Source organism: Channa argus, chromosome 1, assembly GCF_033026475.1.
Source record: "Channa argus isolate prfri chromosome 1, Channa argus male v1.0, whole genome shotgun sequence".
In the NCBI taxonomy this organism is placed as follows: domain Eukaryota; kingdom Metazoa; phylum Chordata; class Actinopteri; order Anabantiformes; family Channidae; genus Channa; species Channa argus.
Window position 1 is genome coordinate 37,864,300 of NC_090197.1, and position 23,818 is coordinate 37,888,117.

Sequence of the window (23,818 nt, forward strand, 5' to 3'; positions counted from 1 at the left end):
GTTCTGACCTTGCAAAATGGTGGCTAAATGAGAAGCAATAGTTGTACGTTAAGCTGTAATTTTCTACTAGAAGAGAGAAAATTTCTGCATTCAGTAAAATTTGATTGTGGAAATGAAACCAGGCAAGTGATGATAGTCACAGGCTAAAACATATGTGGGGGAATACAGATGTCTGAGTTACTGCAGTGAAGGTCTTCAGATCATGTTATTGTTTAATCCAGGACATATTCTCAGATGCAGAAGGCATGTTTCACCTCGTTGGGAGAATTTTTAACACAGTTGAGGTGGTCTCTGTTTTTTTTTTCTCCTCTAGGACAGTTGGCATATGGCACACATGGTAAACAAGCTCTCTCGCATTTTGGGCAAATCCAATTTAAGTTTGAAATATTTAGTAAGACTTGCTCAGTTCAAAGTGGCTTAAGCGTAAAGGATTTGAAATTCATTCTTCCGAAGATGGAGCTGTACATTTGTATTGCTTTGACTTTGTGTAGTATGACGTGACCGTAAAATTGCAGAAAGCACAAATGTGAGTACTTTATATTTTCTTACAGTCACCACAGATAAAGATATTCACCTAAATTCTCCAACACACTGTTGTATTGTGTCTACATTAATAGTTCTGTCCCAGCATATTTAATGTCTTTTCACAAGAAATGGGTTAAAATTGGAGGCAAAAGTCACAGGTTTTTGTCATATTTATTTGGTTCCTCTGTTTCTTACTGGTTAGTCATTTCTACATTACACTTTCTTCTTTCATGTAGTCAGTCAAGGTATAAAGAGGTTATTTCTGTTTTGTGTGGGCTCCCAGAAGACAGCATTGTGCCCATGATAGCTCTTTATGATGCCCTGTCTATGCATTATTAAAATGTAACTGTGTGGAGGTTTTCCACCCACAGCCCATTGCCCTAACACAGGTCCTCCTATCATCTCTTTACTACCTCTTTCTTCCTCGTTGTGTAAGGCTTAGTCAAATAATGAGGACCCAAAGATGACCAGACACAAATCGTTCAGTGCATAAAGAGTTTAAAAGGGGTTAAAGTTGACAAATGGGCTATAGGATGAATATGGGGAGAAAGCTTGCAGGGATTTCTCTGGCTAGTTGGAACAGCAGCCTAAATCTCTAGAGGAGATACATTTTTAATTGATATACAGGTAAGTATTTAATGAGGATATTAGGCTTTTTGCGTACAAGGTATTGCAGGACTGGCCCTGGAAGGTGTGTGTGTGTGTGGCTGTGTGTGTTTCTCAGGTAGGAGGGGAGGAGAATGGTGGAATAACCGGGATGACATCAGAGGAAGATGAACCCCCGTGTAGGCGTTCTCCATGTGGCGTATCAAAAAGAGAAGAGTGACAAGGAGAAAGACAGCAGGGCAGCCAATAATAGTGGGTGGAGAAGAGCTGGGATGAGTCAGTGGGAACAAGCTCAGTCTCACGGAATGCAAATTTAATCACAGTGTCCAAAATTATAAACCCACAGAATTAGTGTGTTTCAGAATACCAGTGCAATAATCCAAGATGTTAACAAGGTCCAAATCCATAGACTTTAACAGAATCCAAATCTCAACTTGTTAAAAAGTCTGAAGGCTAATAGAGGCAGAGGTTTCCAATAAGGGCCAGAGGCAGAGTTCAGAGTCCAAGTATACGGGATTTGTCAGGGTAACAGAGATTCAGGCTGTCAGGTCAGTAAGTAAAGCCAATATCTTCAGGCAACATGGCTAGAAAAGGCTGGAGAGTCACTGTAAAGGAGCAGCCAATCTGACAAATTAGTGCACAAAACATGGAAACTTATATCGGTAGTGAGGGAGCCACAGGTGAAAGTGATCAGGACTGATTGTGGTGAAGTTACAGAAATGACTAAGCACCGGACGTGGGAAGTGAATACTACAAAGGAAAGGTCTGGAACAGGAAGTAAATGGTTTGCACTTATATAGCACTCAAAGCACTTTACACTAATTCTTATTCACCCATTTGCACTCACAATCACAATCACACACTGATGGGGGAGCTGCTGTTTCATTGGGAGCAGCTAAGTTGGGTTCAGTGTCTTGCTCAAGGACACGTGGACATGTGACCCAAAGGAGCTGGGGATTGAACCAACAACTGTGAGATTGGTGGACAACCACTCTGCCTTCCTGCGCCACAGTCTGCCCCTGATCTGGTGATCATGACACGTGGAGTTTTATTCCTCACTCGGTCCCCTTCCTCTCTCCTGCTCTTTTGGGTATGAGTGTTCTTTGAGTCATTATCCACTCCAGCTGTGGCGAGTGCATTCGTGACGTTCTGCTCACCCACTCGCTGCAGCCGCACGCCATGAGTTGCCATGGAAACATCTAGCCACTGAGGCAAGTGACAGTTTGTCATGGCTGGGTGTTGTCAGACCTGCGAAGTGGAACAGATGGGAGTCTATGGCTCTCACATGGTCATTTGTTTTATCTCAGAAGAAGACATTTTATAATTTCATCTAAAATTTTGAGAATCATTAATCACTAACAGTGTTTGTGCATGTGCTTATTACAGGTCTGTTGCTCTGGGTTTACATATATGTTTGTTTCAGCATGCTGTGCGCTGTACTGTTAAAGCTGCTAATGAATGTTTTCCAGCTGATCAAATGACGTGAAATGGAGAAAGAATTATCCCCTGACTCTGCAGGTGACCTGAGCATTCAGTCATTTTTACCTCATTGTTTTGTTTTAATGGCCAGCCTTTTTTTAACGTGCTTCACTCTCCTCTTGCTTATATTGTCTTTTTGTTTTGTTTTTTCATCCTATCAGGTACCTGTTTCCAATGGAAAAGCTCTAAAAACACTGCATGTTACCAAGGACATAGGATTTAAAAGCAAAGGGGGTAAATCACAAAGTGCATGGTGATTTACATAATAAAGTTGGAAAAATAAAAATGTTATCTAAACCTTTGTAACCCTATTTAAACTATTTGCAGTTTTATTGTTACCTTTCTTACTCAACCAGAACCAAGCAACTTGTTTGTGTGACAGACACGATCTGGGGCAAATCAAAAGTTATTCAAAAGTACTTGCTTCACTACTTAAACAAATACTGTAACATACAGTAACTGAGAACAAATCAGATAATTAAATTACATTTAATCAACCTCCCAGAGAGACTTCAAGTGACTGAAAACAAGTGAGGGAGAAAAAATAAGGCTTTGGAAATCTATCCATACACCTTACCTGAGGCATCAAAGTTAGCAACTGGCCAAAGAACTAAGCTTCTAAGGAGGTAATGCAAGGGTGTGTAAATGCTACTTGCATCCCTGTCTAACCATTCTAAAATATGATAACAAAAAGAAAACTAGATTTCAATGTAAACACATTATGAAAGAAATTCTGTGTTTATGCCGACTTTGCTGTATTTGTTGATTTTTTTTGTGTTTTAGCAACAAACTAGTTATTGCATGACTAAAAAGCTACTAACGTTTGTTTATGTACAGTAGGTTGTAACTGAGACTGCAGCGGTTGGAGCGGTCCGAAAGAAAGGCGTCAGGGTTCAGAGCAATCAATCAAAAGCACATAGCTGGAGTTATGCAATGAGCTGTATACATATTTGGGCTGACAACAGACCACATAAATGTGTTTTTATTTTTTTTAAGTGTGTAATGTAAAATTTTTCTGTCGTTTTTCACAATGTGCAGTACAGGTTTTTTTGTTGTTGTTTTAGCTCTTTCTCCCTCTACATTGTCATTGCAGGGATTGGATGTAAACCACCAATATTAGATCTTTTGACACATGAAGGGATGGTGGTGCTGCCAAGTAAACTGACTGTCTGACAGCGTAGAAATATTTTTGCCATGGTCAGTTGAAGGACAGTGTGTAAACAACAATGCCATATGCCTGCCAGGCAGAGTAGATCAGAATTTGTCTCTGGAATGGGGGTCAGTATTTTCATCTGTTAACAGACATGAGCTGCCAATATGAGAACTGATGGCAGAGCTGGTGGTTATGGGGTGTGGATGGGGACAGATCACGCAGGACAGACAACAGATAGTGTATGGAATCATTTGTACCCACAGGGATCATGGACTCATGAAGGAGGAAGGAAGGAAAGGGGGGGGGCATAGCGTCTCTGATGAGACTACACCAACTCATCGGCTCTTGACTCACTCACGGACACCCACACACAGACACTGTGGACTCACAAGTCGTCTGCTTAGTGATAGAACAGATTTAATACATGTAGTGTGTGTGTGTGTGTGTGTGTTGAATGTGTAAGAGACGGAGTGACAGATTGAAATAGTGAGAGAGATGTAACAAGACATCCACTCCCTTTCAGTTTGTTAATTATCGGCTCTGACTAATGTCTTAGAGCTGCACAGCGTGAATGAGAATATTTGACTCCCAGTTACAAAAGCGTTTTTTTTTAGCCCTGACGTCTTTTACTTATGTAGTGGTAAATCTTTGTTTTGACCCAGATGTCTGTTCTGCACCTTTAGGCTCATCTCCACACCCAGAGCTTCGAGGTCCATCAGCCCCAAGCTCGCCATCCTGTACACCCAACAGTCCCACAATGCTTTGCAGCGGCCACTCGGAGTCCAACCTTAACATACCCTTAAACATCAACCTCAATTCAAGCTTCAATTCCAGCTACCACACAGCCTTTTGTTCCTCTACAGGTTTGTCAAAGTGCTATAATGTAAACCTTTCCCTCTTTATTTATTCTTTGACCTTTGTCTCCTTGAGTTCCCTCAAGCTGCTGCTGTTCCTCAGCTAAGGTGCTGCTCACACTATGCCTGGTGTGTAGACATTGCGGTATTGTTTCAACAATCCTCAACAATCCCAATAGAAATAAATCTAGAGCTTCATAGCAGGAGAGTCACTGAATATTCATGTTAAAAACATCTATATTTGAGGGTTTATTTAAATGCACAACGCTGTGTATTTGCTGCCCTGATTTCACGTATATGCTTTATTTTTTATGAAATTGGTTAAAAAGCAGTGGAGAATTTGAGTGACAGAACAGCCAGCATGCATGTTAGCTCATAAAGCAAATATTTACCTTATTGATATAAAGCAGCACCATGCTGCCGACAGAATGAAGGAAAAAATCCTGGCAGTTTACAGCGGCAGAAGGAGCAAGGATCACTACAATTATTTCTCCTTGAGGTTGTCTGGAAGATTCATTTGCAGAGAAGAACACTGGGCTGGGTATTGACAGTTGAAATAAAATTAAAATGTGCAATGGATATATGTTGCAAACAGTGAGCAAGCAGTTTCATTAATTGTCACTTTTTTATTTTTCACTTACTCTCTCACATATTTCTGATGTCTCCTCTTTCCTCACCTAAGGTACAACCCCAAGCACTCCATTCTCCAGCCACCCAGAGTCCCCTGCCTTTCCATCCTGGAGTGACGAATGCACCATTTGCTACGAGAACATGGTGGACACGGTCCTCTACGCATGTGGACACATGTGTCTTTGCTATGCATGTGGCCTCAAGCTCAAGAAGATGGCCAACGCGTGCTGCCCTATCTGCAGGAGGACAATTAAAGATATTATCAAGACCTATCGGAGCACATAGGCGTGTGTTAGATGCTGCGTTGCGTCATCACAATCAGTTCATGAGTTTGTCAAAGCCATTTAAAGACTTCGAGAAGACGAACACAGTTTGTGTGTGCAATCTGGCTCAGGTACTCTACAGCAGGACTTTAAACTCCATAATTAAAATTGTTTATATGTGATGTTTAATGCACACGCTTGGAAAAAGCTGTTTCCTACCTGTGGAGACATTCATCATTAACCACGAGGAATTAAAGTGTAAGCAGATTGGACCTTGACCTACTTTTGTCTAGTGACTCTGATCTGCTGAAGAGAGAGAGTAATCTGAAGATGCATCTGACCTACTGCTAGGTAGTTTTGGAGAAAGTAAAATTGTCCAGAGCTTCGTAAGATACAAGGAGAATAAACCCTTGTCAGAAGACTTCTTGTCAGTTCACTATTACAGTACCTGTGAGAAAAAAACAACACACTTTCAAACACCAGGGAGGAAATTATCACAAAGAGTTGTTTTGCTAAACCGTTTGCAGCATTTGTCAAATAAGCCATTTTTGAGTTTGCAGAAAATGCTTCTTCTGCAATAAAACCCAATGAATTGCCCAAACTTAAAGGGCAAAAAAATCATTTAAGGGACTCAATAGTGTAATAAATGGACTGTTTTGTCAGCTATCTCACTACCTGCTGTGCATTTGTGAACTTGAGATGGTGTGAAGGGTAAATAAGTGTGAATGTTGTCATCACAAAAGGTCACGTGGTGAATGAGGATGTACGTAAATCAGTGAAGTTCGAAGTAAAGGAGGAGTGAAAGAGGATGTTGTAAGTTTTGGGATGAAGATGGAGAAGGTAGCGACACCTTTGATGTGTGTCTGCGTGTCATTTAGTGCAAAGAATGTGTTTGCTTGCTCAGAGCCTGCAAGAAAGCCTGCAAAAGTAGGACTCGCACGGGTTGCATGTCTTGCTTTTCGGCAGCCACCCCCACCATCTCTGGCTGCCCGGTAATCCTGATGGATGCAGCAATTGGAAAAAGTCATCCAAATAAACATTGGTGGGCAGTGGAGTATTTTGAAAATGCTGAAAGAGCACATAAGCATGACAAATCAACCTCTTCATCGCTGCGAGAAAACCCATTAAACTATATGTTATAGATGGTGTTGCTTACTTCAGGTTACACACTTCTCTTTCATTTGCACATTAAATTACAACATGAATACAGTAAAGGCTTTCAGTGATGATGTATTTCAGTACATTGCGTCAAAAAATTCACACGTGTGCAGTCAGTGATGAGGATGTTGCTAGTTTTTGTGGGACATTGTGAGAATTTCATTTGCATCTCAGTGCTGCTCTCCGTCAGTTAAAGCAAACTCCAAGGACATTTTCACTTGACTAATCTCACGCATTAGGTTCGGCTTTGAAATTGTTAAGCAATACAAGCTATTTTCAGGTGTTCGGCCACACAAACATTACTCAGTTATTCGTAAAGTAGTAAGTGCTATTTTTTTCTTTTGAGGTGTTAGTGTTTCATCTGTGGAGGGAAAATGTGCAGCCATGCTGTCTAACATTTAAGTCACAGTAACGATCTCTTGTGTGCCTTTAAAAGGAGAAGTCTGGACTAACCTTGGTCTGTTAGGCTCCTCACTGTGAAAAGGAGGATTTCTGAGGTTCATATTCATCTTACAGTCACTAACATGTGGTCGCGATGTCTCTGCGTGAGCAGGTGTAACCACACAACCTACCAGTACAAAGCTGTAGTGTTTGACTTTGAAGCAAACAGTTTGGTGTGCTTATATCAGTGTGTGAATTTATTCACTGCTAGTGATGAAATGTTTAAATATCGCCTCGTCCCTTCTGTCACTGCATTGCATAATACTGGAATTTTGTTACGATTCAGATTCGCTCAGTCTTTACATTTCTACCTGTTTTTTGTTTTTTTTTTCTTCCTGACCAAATAAGACCTACCAGAAGTAAAATATTGTGAAGTTTTTAAATTGTATTGATGAGTGAAAAATTAATTGTAAATTATCAGGGTTATTTATTTTCCCAATCCTATTATAAAGAATTATCACTTTTTTGTTTTATATGTATGGATATATTGTTCAAAATATAGGAAAATGTTTGTTACTGTTGCATAGTTAAATCATCAGCTGATTTTCACTTACAGGCACAGTTTAACGCCTGTAAATATTCTGGTATTAAGTTAGAGGAATAGATTGATACCACTTTGAGTACAGTATACTGTAGTATATTGTACACTTTCTACTTTGCAGTGGAAAATTTTTACCAAAAAATATAATTAGTTAGCAGCTGCACTGTGACAGAACACAGTAGAAGAGTCACAGTGAGCTTCTGCTACATCACTGGAAACACCAGCAATAACTGTAGCAATAGTGATATTAGACATCTATAGCGGTACTTTAAATACTTTTTACCTTGACTAAACTTTGTCATTAATACTTGTGTAATTTCAAACTTAATTACAGTGAAAGGTACACAGTGAAAAATATACTTTCATAATAACATATAAGTGACTTCATGCAGCCTAAAAGGTCTAAAATGTCACTGTAAATGACTTTTTCACCACCAAACAAAAGCCATAAACAGTCAGTGGCGAACACAGTGGGGCATTTAGCAGCCACATTTTTGTCTTTACCAACCTCCACAAGTTGGTAAAGACCAAAAACATCTTTAAAAGAGAGTGCAACTCAGACACAGACATGAATTGAATATGGAACCTCTGCGTGAAACACCTGAAGCAAATTAATGGACCAATGGGAATGGTATCAATCTTTCCATCAAACTCACTGCCAGAAAACTATCTGTGTGTGTTTCCAAAAATGGCAAAGGTTTATTTTAATGCCATATCCTAAAATCTAGCATTATAAGGAAATATAACTTCTAAGGCTGAAATTAATAATTGGTCCAATTACCTTTGTCCCACCTGTGTGCTTATTTGAAAGTTCTATTGCATTTGTGTTGTAGTGAAGCAGGCAAGGGCCTATTCCCCATATGGTTGTAATTCTGACTGCCTGCTTTTCAAATGTGACCAAATATTTGCACCCTAAATAAAACAAAGCCAGCAAGTAAGTGAATGTGGGCATTGTGCACTTTGGACAAGAAAATCAGCTGGATTTCTATTTGTTGTTGAAAACAAAAATCATTCTTACCAATAACATTCTTTTGGGTTCTGAATTTGCTAATTATGTTTAGTTTGTTAAATAAAGTTGAAGTCTGAATCACTGGCTTTGTGATTTTTTTTTCTTATTTATTACATTATTCACTTTGAGGCTATGTCGCTTTTCTTGGGGGACACAAAAAAGCCCATCTCCTACTTTACTTGAGGCATTTGACTCAGATTGCAATAAAAAGTTTAAAGTGACCATTTCCATTTCACAGCTACAGGCTTTATTATGTTTTATGCACAGTAGGAAGCTGGAGTCAATCTGGCAAAAGATGGGAAATGAGAGAGCATTAGTGCCATTACCTTTTCCCAAAACGTACATTATACAAATGTTTGATGATGGATTATGCAGGTAAATTCAAATTGGACAACAGTAGAGCACAAAAAGCTTCTATCTCTTAGATGCCTAACACCCAACACAATCACTCTCTGCAGTAGTATACTTGACTAACATCCCACCATATACTCTATGAATAACAAAGGCAAGGGCTTTTAGTAAACAGCCATAACTCATAGAGAAACTGTTTAGAGTCATGGTATGTAGACCTGGCCAGAGTGAACATAATCTGTTATTTACTACCCTGCAGGCCTGACTCTAATGCAGCACTGTTTTATGCTGCACTCCAATAGGCACAAACGCAGCCCATGACGCCCGGACATGAAACAGGCAGTCGCGGCTGCCGTTCATGGCCGAGTGTTCTCAGAGGTGAGAGGGAAATACACAGCTGGGGTCTGTGAAAGTGACATGAATACAGTATATCTCTCTGGTGTCTGTGTACACACAGACTTTCCACTCAGACCTCTCAGTGAACCTGGCTGCTGGCCTTCTGAAGGCTTAAGGGCTTGGCAGACTTGTTTGAGCTGTGTTGTGGTATCTCTTCTAGACAGCTGTTTGGTCAAACACACACACTGTCTATTAAGGTATCAAATTTGTATTCCAAAAAGGCATGACACTATTGATTTTGAATTTTAACTAGACATCAGACAGTCAGAATTTGAGTTTCTTCCTCTGTTGTAGTTAAGGCTTTAAGCTTTCGGTGTTTGGTGTGATGTAAAATCTTTTCCTCGGTCAGATTTGCAGTGTTGAAAGGCAGAATGTGAGGAGAAGTGCAATCAATTTAAAAAGTACAAACTTTGTTCAGAAATGTCAAATGGGTGATTTCACCCCTACCCTAATTAACTGTGTTGATGAAGACAGACGTAGAGGTTACTGTGATACTGCGCCCCGCTTTGACTTGAGATGCTGAGTCCTGCTGCCATCCAGAGGCCAGAAATAGCTACAACACCTTTTACAAAGTACAGAAAAAACGTCAACAGCATAACCATCAGCAGTGTGAGATGAGTTCAGAGTTAACAAAATGTATTTCGGTGCATGTAATAGGATTTTATATATAAATTAAATAATTTTCTACATGTACAAGTAATACAAAGACTAGACTGAGAAGATGTTTCTTCATAGTGATTTCAACCGTTTCTCATGTCAGACATGACATTTAAATTTGACCTTTACAATATAATGAAGATCTAGATCCTGCAAGTTTTGTATTTTTACTCTGAATTCCAATTTTTTCCCATTTTTCAGTAATAACATCAATTTCCAAGGTCAAGACTGAACATCTAAACTCTGTAAATCTGTATTTCATTCCTGTTTACAGTACAGCCATTTTTTGAAACAATAACAGATGCATAACCTCCTTTTAGAGTTATAACTCCTTTGTGAGTATGATTTATTATTTGCAACACAGATAAATACATACTCATGCCCATGAGTATAACAAGCAAGCATCAACAGACACACCTACAATAGCCTGTGGACAAACATGTTTTAAAGATGATCAACAGACACCCATAACTTAGTTCCAAACCAGTAAGTGTGGAGATCCCAATGGAGAAAACAGCCAGTGGGATGGAGATATTACACATTAAATTCCTGTGGGCTGTAAATCTTATTATATTCTAGGCACCAAATACAATATATCAGCAATTTGCAGTGTCTGACGATGGAAAACTGCGACTGTGTCTGGGTTTGGTTTTTCTCTGATTATAGCTGAAGGCGACAACATTATAGACTACAACTCCAAACTGGAAACTTAAACTTTTGCTTTGTTAGTAGATGCTAAATTAAGTAGTCAAGAAGCCACAGAGTGGAAGCCATGTAAATCAAAGTCAAATGTACAGTGCAGGTTATTCTGGTGCAGAAACTGTCCAAGGAGGCCATGCAAAGTGAACTGCATTACTATCTGCCTCAGCACTGAAATATGAAAAGCATGTTGGGCAACTGAGTGTAATATTATTTATTTTCATAGCTGCATCCAGCTGTTTAAACATGTCAGCCGTATTGCATATGCAAAGATATGGGTTTATACAAGATAGAAACAAATTGATTATTGTGACATTGTATTTACGAAAGAGACAGAATGATTTTTAATGCAACACAACTGAGCTTAACGTGTTCTGTAATACGTTTTGCTAAATTACGCATCATTAATTTGCAGTTAATTCAGTAGCTAATTAGGCCCTTCTCACATTCCTTTTATGTACAGTAGTGGATGATGTCATTCAAAAATGCCACATGTGGAGTTTTACAAACACTTAACAAACTAGGCAGATTATGGTTTACTGCAGTAAAAGCAACATTCTCCTTTCTTAGTGTGGACCAATGCACTGATTTCTCATGAGTTCTTACATTTATGTTGTTTTTTTCTTTTGTTGAGGTTTAAAATGTTTAACCTTGCATGCAATGAATTTATACAATAATAATAATATAATATCTTTCACCACTAGCAGAACAAAAAAACTTAAATAAATACTTAAAGTGTCGCCTTTATTTTTATTAGCACATAGTCAAGGGATAACAAAAGAAAAGGGAAGACTTGCTTAACTGAGAGAACTGCAACTTATAGGCCATCTGGAAAATAAGTTGAACCGAGTTAGCGGTGCAGATTTATTGCAATATGTTATGTGACGTGTGTCGATTGTGATGTTTATTCTATGTGATATGTGACACAGTGTGAAATTGTAAAATATTTGTCTCATGGATATTTACAAAGGGACTAGTGAGAGTATTTGACACACAGATTAAAAAATGGAATCCAAGAATGTAAAACCAAACCTAAAAAAAGAAAAGTTTCTAAAATGAATGAGAATTAGGCATATACCATTTCAAAATGTTAACTCTATCTCACCTCCTTAACTGATATCACTGGCTTATGGTATTTTAAAAATAACTAAATGCACTTCCGTATTGCAGGGGTCTCAAACGTACCCTGGTATATTGTATCTTCTTTATAAATTCATATAATATACACAGACATATATCCACAAGTTATTTTTGGATGGGATACTTGTTATATGTGTTGGTCACGGGACAGGATTGTAAAAATATAAGAAAACACTAATCATTGTTCAAAAGTGCGTTTATTCAATTCATTGTTTTGGCACTTCAATTATCGTCACTGGTCACCAAGTTAACATAAATCAAAAGTGAAAATACCAGTACTACTGCAGCTAAGGATTATGTCAAATTTACTGCCCAGCAGAAATTCAAAATGTTATCATGTCTAATAGAGCAGTTCTTAGAAATTTTTAAGCGGTTGTGAGTTTTTATCAGTTAAAAAAAAATAAAATAAGTAATATTATGATTTTAAGGTAATGAATAAATATTTTCAGGAAGCTTCAGTTTTGTGTCTGAAATGAAAACAACAAAAACAAAACAATTTAAGGCTGTAAACTTCAGGGGAACTCGAGGATGTTTTTTACATTTAAGGGTGAGAAAATACTGTGATAATTAGAGATGCTCACAAATTGTTTGAAGAATATGACACAAGTAAATGGATAAAATATTTCACATAGGTGACATACAGTATAAAGAGATATTACAAAAACATGCAAACAGACAGCACCAAAATGAAACTAACATAAAGCAGCTTTGGCAACAACTGTGATTTTCTGTAAGTAGAGGAGGAGAAAAAGGGTTCATTTCAACAGCTCAAGGTATCGTCACTATATTGAATCACTTCAAACATGCAGACTTTAAATGCTTAAAATGTTGTTGTTTTTAAATTTCATTATAAAAAGGTTCAAGGAGTGGACACAAAATGACATCATTTCAAGTTAAAGGTAAACAATGGAGAATATAATTATTAATTATTAATTAATAATCCTTCTGCGTTCATGAGTTCTGTCTTGGTCTGCTCCTAATGGATCTTCTCAGGTACTGGTTCATGTAGACTCTTCACCAGACATCTGATTTCATGTCAAAGTCACAGTTTGATCTGTCTGCTCATTTTTGCAAAGGTACCTGGAAAGATTATAATACTTAACATCTTAGGGTTGTTAGCCATTTTCACAATATAAATGCATCTGTTTGAGTAGTCTTTACGTGAGTGTTTCAGTTCTGCCAGCTCCCCAGAGTGCTACTGCTTTTTCTCGAGGTAATTTGAAGGAACCCATCCTTTCCTTGGTCTGCCGTTGTCCAGAACTTTGCAGTACCACCATCCATTGGGGTTTCTTTCCAGGACCTCCAGACTCGTCCCCTCTGGAAATCCCATGGTCTCCTCGTCACCATGGTAATCTGCTATGGAGACATACACCTCTCTGAGGTTGTTGTGGATGATGTGCGGCTTAGGATTCACTGTGGATACAAGGAGGGCATTCTTTTGAGAACTTAGGCCAAGGGATTCAGAGCTACCCGTACCAGATCTGTTCCTGTTGGGAAGCATTATGTTGTTTGGCACCAGGTTGCGTGGCACAGTGCCAAAAGAGGCATTGCGTCGCACAGTGGGGCTGGAACGAGGGTGATCTGTAGAGTTGAGGGACTCATTTCTCCTGAGAGAGCCAGCAGGGCTGCGGCCATCCCTGATTGGGGCAGATATAAAGACAGACTGAGGTCTAACAACTTGCTGCTGTTTGATGCTATTCTGCTTCTGCGAACTGAATAAGCCAGAAGGTTTAGAAAGGCCACCTGGAGGCTTGGACGGAATAGGTGGTGTCACCTTCTTAAAGTTTTGGTTGATGTTGTTCAATGCTTTAACCCTTTGTTCATTCTTCTCCAGGCTGTTGGACTTGCTGAGGCTTCCAGGTTTAGTTGGCGTGCCATCAGATTCTGAACCTGCCAAGTCATCTTTTTGCCTGATGGGCTCCAGGTAGTATGTTGGAGCCCAACCCTCTGAATCTCCCCAGCGGATATACCACCAGCCACTCTCTTGCTTCTCTAGGACTTCCACCTCCACTCCAGCCGGAAAACTGAGCTCAGACTCCTGGACTTTCTCATAAGGATCTGTTGTGCGATACAGGCTGCATCCTTCCAGGTCAGAGTCTCCACGGCTGCCTTTTGAATAGATGGAGGAGAGATCAGATGTGCTTTGAGAGGAAAATGAGTCCTCAGAGGAGATAACAGAAGCTGTCTCACAATCCTCTGCCTTAGTTTTGGTGCCATTCTTCAGCTGGCCTGTTGGCCGCAGCTGTCTTCTCAAACTAATGATGTCCATCTTTTCGGCACTAGATGCTTTGGCCAGTTGAGGTTTGGGTCTCACCACTGGCTTTAGTTTAGAGGAGGACTTGAAAGAAAGGGATGCCTTACTTTCCTCTTGGTCTTGCTTAGGTCTGGATAGATCTGGATTACATTCTGTGGAGGCAGTTTTAGGGCTGGATGCCTCCTCAGCTTTGGCTGACAATGAGCTGCCATTTAACTCAATCTTGAATTTGTTTCCTGCTGATCTCCATCCACCTGATGTTGCACTTGCAGTCTTCCCAGTTTCTGACAAGACACTTGCCTTGGAAGAATTTGAGTCTCTGCTGCATTGCCTCTCTGGGGTCTCTTTGAAAGGCCGGAAGCCATCATTCTCATAGATACATTCCTCCTCTACTTCCACATCTCCTTCCGCCTCCTGGCCATCTTCAAATGACTCACCCATCTTGAAGGAGGCACTGTGGAGTGATGAAGCCGGAGAGGGCTTGGAGGACAGATGAGATCCTTTCTCAGAGAAAGTATCCTCATTTTTTCCATCCACCAACGAACCTTCTCCTCTCAGAAACTCAAATTCTGATTCCATGTCCAGATCACCAATGGCGGGAACATCATATTCTGGCTCTTCATATACAGGTCTCCCAGGAGAAACAGGGGACTCTGGAGCTTCAGACCCCGGACTGCTTGGTGGTGCAGTTTCAACTGAGTCTTGTTTTTTGACAGGCGGAGCTGGGGGTGGAACTTTGGGGCGGCACAGAGTGCTTGTTCTGCGATTCAGGTTTGGCTTTTTACGTTTGTCAATGTAGGAACATGGAGCCCAGCCCTCTTTTTCTCCTATCTGGACATACCACCAACCACCTGAGTTCTTCTCTATGACCTAAAATACAAGTTCAAAAAAAAAAAAAGAGTTTAGTCTTTGTATGGAGGCATCTTTATGTGTTTTGATATAGATTGTCTTTAGAAAAAGGCAGAATTCTTACTGAGCTGAGGCTTATGATGAATACACTGATACAGCAAGACATATACCATTGGTGCACTAGTTAAAGATTGTCTTGTTACTGAAGTTTTACTTGTAAAAGAGGTCTTACATCTGCTTTTTGTCCTCCATTGAAACTGATACCATCAGATATACAAGACTGGAAATCCGCAATGGTGTAATACTCTGCTTCAACGGTAGGGGGCTCTGGTGGGCAGGGCAGCTGAAATGCCTGAGCAAAAATTAAATTGACAATGTTAAACTTCTTGTTTAACATTGGAAAGTAGCAAAATACATTTATTCAAGTAATTCAGTGCAATGCTCTAATATACTTTTTAGGTTCATTATATTATTTCCTTTTCCATTTCATATGTTTTGGTTAGTTCTTCAACCAAGATAAAAGGTAAATGCTGCTCACTACGATTCAAAATGCCTCAAAAAAGTTTGCATTAGTGCTCATATAAAGTAACAACTTCTCAAAATAAATCTATAAAAAACAAATAAATAACTAGATGACTATAGAGATGGATAGATAGCTAAAATATCAAATACTCTTACCAGTGTTGCATCTCTTCGAGGTGGAGGTTTTTGCCTGAGATTGGGGGAACCTGAGAAATAATCCCATAAAAAAAAAAAAAAAAGGTTGCTTAGCTGCACTAACATTCATAAGCCTCAGGAAATTTCACAATAAATTGCATAAGTATCTGAAACTATTCCAAATTCAAAACATTCACACTGACATGACTAACCAATTTCCACCCGGTGAGGGGCAATGCGGGCTATAGCTGGGGGTGCAGGCTCTGCTTTGCTTTTTCCATCCTGTGGGGAATTTGCAGGGCTGGCGTCAGCACAAGGGATTGGCAAGCTGATCTCCCTTCTAGCCACCTGGGGGCTCTCTGGGCCACCTTCAGTCTGCACATCTTTCTCACTCAGAGCTTTCTTGTTAAGTAGGTTACTGATCTCCATGATGTTTCCAATGATCTCCACTGGGCCTGTCACGGTCTTCTTACGTGGAGAGAAGTCATCCTTCACCTTCTTTAGATAAGAGGCCGGAGCCCAGCCCTCTTTATCTTGATACCTGTCAAGTAGGTTGGAAGAAATAAAGATAAAAATACACCATCTTCATAAGAAAAAAAAAACAATATTGCAAGCACGTGAACAGACACTCTTACCTGACAAACCACCAGCCTTCCAGGTTCTTCTGAATCACCTCCACAATGACTCCTTTCTCAAAAGCAATTTCATCCTTGCCCTGGCTGGAGTAGGGCTGCACTGTTACGTACTTCTCTTCTGTTAAAACCAGAGAACAGAATGACAGCAATGTTTACATTTTGAGGGACCTAAAATTTCTACATGTTTTGAAGAGAAAGAAAGAGACAGGGCAACAAAGTGTATATTTTAGTCTTTTTTCTATAGACTTTAATGTTTTTAATCATACTAAAGTAATAGGAGATACAAGCCAACAAATAATTACAGCATGTCAAAGTATTACAGTATACTGTGACATATATGTAAAGCCAGATTTATTGATAAATTGACTTCTGATACACTTGCTCTAATCTGGAGCAGATGTGTATCTTTTCTTTAATACACAGTGTGCATAAAAGTGCTCTGCTTTCTGGCATTTCGTTCAGCTGGCAGGTTTGAGAGTAGATGTGTTGTGTGTGTGTGTTAAAATGTTTTTTGGCACATCCGATTTGCCAATAAATGTTTTATGAAACTGAGAAAAATTTATAATGTTGTGACTGACTACAAAACATAATTGATGCCTGCATTTAGAGAGAATATTAAGCCAATGTGGTAGTATGTATTTCTCTGTTACACAGATAGTGTGGTGAACTGTGTACTAGATAATTGTTGTATCTTCTAATGTTACAGGAAATTCTGCTGATTTCTTTACTGTCCCTCCACCACAGCTCAGTTAGAAACAATCTTTGGAAACACAAAGCAGAAATATGGAACAAATAACACCCACTTGCATTGATTAGCTCACATTGCTTTAAGATCAGTGCATTTTTTGCATGCAATGAATGCTGTACTGTAGGTTTTGTCCTCACATACATTGAAAACATTTTAAGAGATTTCCCTGCATCCAGCAAGTACAAGATTAAGAATTTTAACAACTAATAATGGTTTTTATGTGCAGTAACATCAACATGTGTATACCATTATCAGATGAAATTTTATTCTTTAAAGCTCAGGACAAATCTGAAAACTAGCTGACAGGCTGTAAATTACTGGACTCTATATTAATTGGTGGTCTTCTCAGCTTGGTTTAGTTTTTGACAGTCCGGAAGGAGCATAAAGCTATGGAGTACTGCAATCTGTATGTAACCAGTGTAATTCATGCAAAATCATTACAGAATGAACTGGAGGTAAGTGAGCTTTGGATCACAATGCTAACTTAAAAAAAATACAGTTTTTTTTAATGGGTATGTTTCCCTCAGATGTCAAACATGTCTTAAAATAATTCCTTAATTTGAATGATAAGCAGTAACATTTTTATTTAGCACATGCAATTTTATGTGCTGACTGATGTAGAAAAAACAAACCAGACCCAAAATTGTCATTATACACAAATCATAATCATAATCAGCCCAGTAGTCATAAAGCAAGTCTCCTTGTCCTAAGGTTATAACCATAAACCGCAACATCCCCGGTTTTCGTTGTTCCCTGTCTCTCTCTCTCCTTTCATTTCCTGTCATCTCTCTACTATCATCTGACTATTTTATGCATTTATGCCCATAAAAACTAAAAAGTGCTAGTATGTAATCCTCAAACTGTCATTAATAAAATACCACATGAGTTCATCCACTCTGATATATCGTTACAAAATTACACACAGAGTGTTGACCAAGCAAACTTGCACATGAGGCAAGCCAAAGTCCTAACAGTGTCCTTGGCCTTGTGACAGCGAGCAAGCATAATAGAGAGCAGAGGCTCCATGCTGATTTATGCATTCCCATGAGTCCAAGGGGCACAGCAAAAGCATCATTTCCTGTCATTATGGCAATTCCTGTTCAAACACAGACAGCACAGGAAGAAGAGATGTGTTCACAAAGGAGAGGAGCGGATAAAGAGCAACTGTTCTGAATGCGGTCCTCCCAAGTTGGTACATTAGAATCAACATTCTGGTCACAAATTATTCCATTTTCTTTTTCTCCACCCACTTACAAGGTTGTGCAGGAGTTGAATGGATGTGGGATAGTAATTCCCTTTACTTGCAAAAACTAATGTAGGCACCACAGGTAGAGGATATTTCTGTCATTTTCAATTTGCCGGGTTATTCCGACCTCTTTGTGACGGGACTGGTAGAACATTTTCCCCACACCAACCTCGTCTTTCAAACAATATCCAGCATTGCAATGAAGGGAAACTCTGAATCAGATGTTATGTTAACCACAACATGCATCACCTGCATCAGTGTTATTAATTATCCTTGTGGAGTCAGCAAAATGTTTTGTTTTTTAACACAAAGCAGAATTTCATTCCTCGTGTGGAAACATCTCTCTCTCTCCACTCCAGAGAGCAGCATCCACTGCCAAGTGCAAGGTTTGGGCTTAACTCAATAGCCTATCCTCACTCCACTCACAACAGTTCAAATGCATCTCCTGAGAAAAAAAAAATCTTGGCCTTTTAACAACATGTAGAACTTTGTGATTGAGAATTTGATTTTCTTGCAAACCAAGTGAGAGATTAATAAAGTTCTCTGTGTGTCTGTCAACATTGGTTCCTACAGTATGTTCATCACAGCAGGATATGTCTGTTTCTGCTACAATTTGGTAGAGCACACACTCATTAGAGAACTGCGTCATTCATTTGCTCATAAAAAGCAAAAAATGGCTCTAAGATGCAGCATAAGACATTCCTAAGTCTAATACGCAACTATTAGTTTTAGTAGAAGTTTTTCTAAAAAGACTGGTTTTGGGGTCCAGTACTTATGCAGTAATTATAATAAAAGCACTTAGTCGGACCAGTTTTGTAATCAATAATTGGTGTATATAAAGATGTTGATTTCACCTTTGCTTTAAGGCTCAGTTCATGTTAGCATCAGTTAGTGGTTAGTGGTGGAGTATTGTGGCTCATGATAAATGCATTTGTTGGGAGACAGCATGGGTTGAAAGATTGAACATGTGTGTGCATGTGGAGAGGGAGAGGCTGTGATGAGAGACAATAAAGAACAAAAGAAGTAAAGGAGGTGATACAGCATTAGTCTCAGTTCACCTCGGCTCTGCTGCCTGCTGATGACACCCCCTAACGTCCATCTCCGGTCCAGCCTCTTCAGGTGAGCCTTATGTCGTTTAGTAACTGACAGACACACAGATGCCAGACAATGACATACAAACATAGGAGACATGCACAAATGTTATACAAAAGCACAGCACAAAAATGACATGGGTTCAATAAAGAGGGACCCATTATTAGCTACATGGAAGACATAAAAAACAAGACCACATAGCAAAACATGGTAGACAGTTAGAGTGGATGGATGGAGGTTACAGAGGAAGTGTTAAACCAAGCCATCTTCTTTGTGGCTTGTAATTAAGATGTTGCGTTAAGATGTTGTCATGTTAAAGCATCTGGGACACACATAGTTATTACAGGAATGCCTGCTGGGGGCGGGGTTGGCCACCTCAGGTCTATATTTTCTCATATGTGCAACACAGGATTTGTGATTTGGTAATATCAAAAATGGTAGTATCAGGCAGTACCAGTATGAGAGATAGGTTTAAAATTTTCAAACACAGTATGAAGTTACTGGATCACAAGCAGGGGGTAAATTTAGCTTAGCAAAAACACTATCTCACTAATTACCACAACGATATAAAGAAGATTGTTTGCCATCTTACAGCAGGCATTAAACAGAAATGTTTCTGGCATCGGTACATTTTTAGAGTTGCCTGGCAACTGTGCAGAGACAGGAAACACCGCAGCACAAAACTCAGAAGAAAAAAAGCAAATTGACAATTTTGTGTGGGTTAACCTACAAGATATAATGTTAAGTAAATGGAGTAAATCGTGCTTGTGGGTGAATTTTGTTATCTTCAGACACACAGACTAGCCGTTTTGCCATTTCTAGTCTGTTTAAATTAGCTAAATAGCCAATCACATTATACTTAGCTAATGGTAAAGTCAACTTACAGATACCAGAGACACAAGAGTGGTATCAATTTTTACATCTAACTCTCTGCCTAAAAGCAAAAAGGCTTATTTCCCAAGATGTGTAACTATTCTCTGGGGCAAAACATTTATTTTTGTATAAATATGACCAAAACAAGGAGGAGGTACATGTACACATTTTCATCAGTGGGTATCTTAAAAAAACATATTGAAAGTCTGAGCTTTCAACTCTTTGAGCTTGAAAAAAAAAGAGGAAAAAACATATAATGAAATCAAATAAAGTTTTCCAAAAACACTGTATGTGTTTTGTTTCTGTGACAACATGGTGGCACACATCTGCTGAAGACCACAGGACTGAAAAAGAGATGCTTTATGAGTTTCATGCCATTCCCATGACTGACTAGACACATAAACACTAATTACACTGACAGATTGTCCGTCTTGAAGCCCCCCTGGCAGCAAACTCTAGCTATCTCTGCCAGAGTAGATAGCAGTGCTGGGTGTAGATGAGTGCATATAGAAATGTGTGTGCATTTGTGCCTGTGTGTGGTCATGCATTTGTGATTTGTGCGCACTTGTAAACCTCCTGTTGCTAAACACGTATTATTTGATTCCAAATGGCAAAATAATGGTTTTTAACAATTTTTTTGTGAAGGACTAACATTGCTGTTCATGTACTCTCTCTCTCTCTCTCTCTCTCGTTCCATCGTTGAATCATAAGATATACAACACCAAGGGGATCCTTGGACCCATTGTTACAGTGTGCAACAATTGTCTTGGCCAGAGTCCTGGAAAACCTTAATGTTTGTTTGGATTGTTATACGCAACTTAATTATTTCCTTGCCTCCATTTTCTTCAGTTTTCTCTAACATAATGCTGCCTAAATCTAATAAATACACTACATATTCTGCACTACCAGCTGAAAATATCAAATTATGACTATGTGACACTAAGAGCTAATGAAATGAATTGTGCTGTTCTAAATAACTCAATAATCACATTTGACAGGGCTATAAATATCATTACATGATTGGATGGTGTCCTTAGCTTCACATGTCAGCATTATATTCTGGCAAATGAAACCCCACAAAGGCGTGTTTTCTATCAGGGTTTTGGATCCCCCTGACTCCAGTAATCTCACGAAACTTAACATCCACACTGTCTACTGTACTTAAACTTATCAGCAATCCACAATTATAAGCAGACATAGCATAAAATAGGTTAAGTCTTGTCAGAGCTTGCTTTATTAACAATAACCATTTTTTAAAGAGCATGGCTTATGAAAGAACCTCAAGATTTATTCTCCGTTGCTGAAGAAAACAGATGTCTCTTTCATTAGATGATTTTATGGAGTGCCATGTATCATTTAATGCTGTGCTATGTTTCTACTGTACAGTGCATAACTGTACAGCACATCACTCCAGTGCTTGTGGTCTGGTCTCTCCTTGGTTATACTTGCTGTTTACCCAGGTCTGAATCTACACTCTGTTCAAGTGTGCTTATGATGGCGGGCAGACAGAAAGAGGTCTTCACACCACCTTGGTGTCAGCCATATGCGTAGGCCGGCAGTGGTGAAGTAGTGGCGACTTTGCTCCATTTTGTCACAGATCAAAGCTTAAGGATTTAGTCAGGGGTGGTATGTGGGTATATAACAGAGTGTGTGAGGTCGTAGTTGTGTGTAGGTGGACAGAGAGAGGAGAGTTGGCAGGGACTTACCTTCCCCAACTTTAGAGGCACCCAGCTCCAAGTCATCCCGTGTGCCACTGTGGGGGTTGAGATAAGTAGCAGGGACCCAACCCTGCTCCTCTGCAGTGCTGACAAACCACCAACCTGTGGAAATGGAGAAAGGCTGAAAATCACCAGGACTATGTAGAGTGTGCTGTATGCAGGATTTTTCACGGTCATGTCATACAATCCATTACAGAGTAAGAAACAGTGGGTCCAGCCTGAAGTTAACCGTCTTCTGAGGTCTAGAAGATCTGTTACAAATTTTTAGAAGATCTTGGGGCTGCAATAACATTCCCATCCCAGAAAAGTCTTCCAGTCTGGCCTACATCCTTTTTTAAATCACTTCTGTTTAGTCACTGAGCCTTCACTGAGATTTGATAAAATATGTCAAACCAGAGGGATGCGTCATAAATAAGCACAAACATAAGGAAATTAATTGGGTTTCCAACAGAATCTATATCTACAGTCAGGGCCAAAAACATCAGAAGAAACAGCGCTTGGCTGTATCTCGACTCGTGACAGATTTTATGATTTCAGTGGGCAGAACTTTGATATTAACCAAAATATCTATTCGGAATGTTGCAACAGCTTTATGACAAATGCCTCAGCTTTAGAGGTGAACCTACAAAATAATGGTTTAATTTAAAATCTGTTTCTGATAAAGTAAGTGAAGTTGTCCTAGATAAGGTAAAGTGTGTGAGACCTTATGGCAAAGGAAAATTAATTATGTGCACTAATCATTGCACAGCATCCGGCCCACATTTGTAAGACTTTGTGGGCTCTCTGCAGGAGACATAGGTGACAAAGCTGGCAATGTAAAAAGAATACTGTAGTAAAGATTTCACAGCTGCAAGCATCAAAGTTTCACAGCTGGTCCAAACCTGCTGTGTATATTTTCCTATAGAATCTCTGAGTAATAGGGTTGTTTAGGGGCACACAATTAATCAAAAAAGCAGAATGTTTCATACAAAAGGAACAATAAGAAATGCATTGCTTAATGAATTATCTGTTAAGTGATATAAGGGTATAAAATCAGAGTAGTGATACTGAAAGCGAAAAGACTGTAAACCACTATACTTGGCAAGTGTGATTGAACTTTCAATACAACATTTTGCATTTATGTCAAGTTGTGTGCATTGCAACTTGAAAGGTGGCAATAAAGGGCACTATACTAGACAAATACAGGAGCTTAGATGCACAGGAATCTACACAAGTCTGCTTAGTTCATAACATTTTTCTCTCAATTGTGTTTCTTCTATATTAGAAGGAAAAATTTCAATAGTCAAATGATTACACCTGATGGATCATAATGTTTTATCTTTCAGCAAGATAAACCAGAGGATAGATAAAAAATGGATCATGGATTTTACTAGGATGCAGATCTGATATTGCCTACATTTCTCAGGCAGTTTGAAAGTGTAGTTAGGATTAGAAAAACATAACTGTGTAATGTTGGAAATATCAAATTCAGATCTAACTGAGATTGTTCCCTGGCTACGGACTTATCCATCTGCAAAGCCAACTGAAACTTTGAAGACCTAGGGACATCATGTTAACAGATTAAATGCATGGCTTTCTGTGTAGACAATGATAAAGACTTTCCATGACTTTTTTGTAATAACATATTATACAGTACATCTCTGTGATTTATGTGAAAGAAAATCTATTTAATTGACAAACTTGCTAAGCTACACACCAAAAACATTATCAACTGTACAGTGGGGCTATTTTGCATTGAGTAAGGGTGGGTCCAGAAGGGAAGATGCTGTTAGTATCTGGCTCTGAGCACCATGCTGGCTCAGAGATGAAAAAAAAAAAAAAAAAAACCTATAAAATGAGCTCAG

General features: G+C 39.2%; 2 protein-coding genes across 7 annotated transcripts in view; one reads left to right on the forward strand and one right to left on the reverse strand.

Moving 5' to 3' along the window:
• Nucleotides 1-8,740, forward strand: part of LOC137134048 (E3 ubiquitin-protein ligase NEURL1-like) — a 30,335-nt gene extending 21,595 nt beyond the window's left edge. Inside the window, exons 5-6 of one of the 3 annotated variants that reach the window (XR_010915365.1) lie at nucleotides 314-2,649; nucleotides 2,772-2,844. Coding sequence is in view for 2 of the 3 variants with exons in the window: in XM_067518430.1 (XP_067374531.1) it covers nucleotides 4,447-4,626; nucleotides 5,300-5,532 (413 nt within the window). In the remaining variant the exon portion in view is untranslated. Of the gene's footprint in view, nucleotides 1-313; nucleotides 2,845-4,446; nucleotides 4,627-5,299 lie in introns of those variants that run through there. The other 2 variants (XM_067518430.1, XM_067518445.1) reach the window with 2 other exon arrangements.
• Nucleotides 8,741-12,080: 3,340 nt separating this feature from the next.
• Nucleotides 12,081-23,818, reverse strand: part of LOC137134054 (SH3 and PX domain-containing protein 2A-like) — a 45,847-nt gene continuing 34,109 nt past the window's right edge. For 2 of the 4 annotated variants that reach the window (XM_067518475.1, XM_067518484.1), the window contains exons 4-10: nucleotides 21,963-22,076; nucleotides 19,350-19,433; nucleotides 16,298-16,415; nucleotides 15,875-16,203; nucleotides 15,684-15,733; nucleotides 15,238-15,357; nucleotides 12,081-15,026 (exon numbers count right to left, since the gene is read on the reverse strand). In XM_067518475.1, the coding sequence (XP_067374576.1) occupies nucleotides 13,098-15,026; nucleotides 15,238-15,357; nucleotides 15,684-15,733; nucleotides 15,875-16,203; nucleotides 16,298-16,415; nucleotides 19,350-19,433; nucleotides 21,963-22,076 (2,744 nt within the window). In that variant the 3' untranslated portion in view covers nucleotides 12,081-13,097. The remainder of the gene's footprint in view (nucleotides 15,027-15,237; nucleotides 15,358-15,683; nucleotides 15,734-15,874; nucleotides 16,204-16,297; nucleotides 16,416-19,349; nucleotides 19,434-21,962; nucleotides 22,077-23,818) is intronic. The other 2 variants (XM_067518457.1, XM_067518466.1) reach the window with 2 other exon arrangements.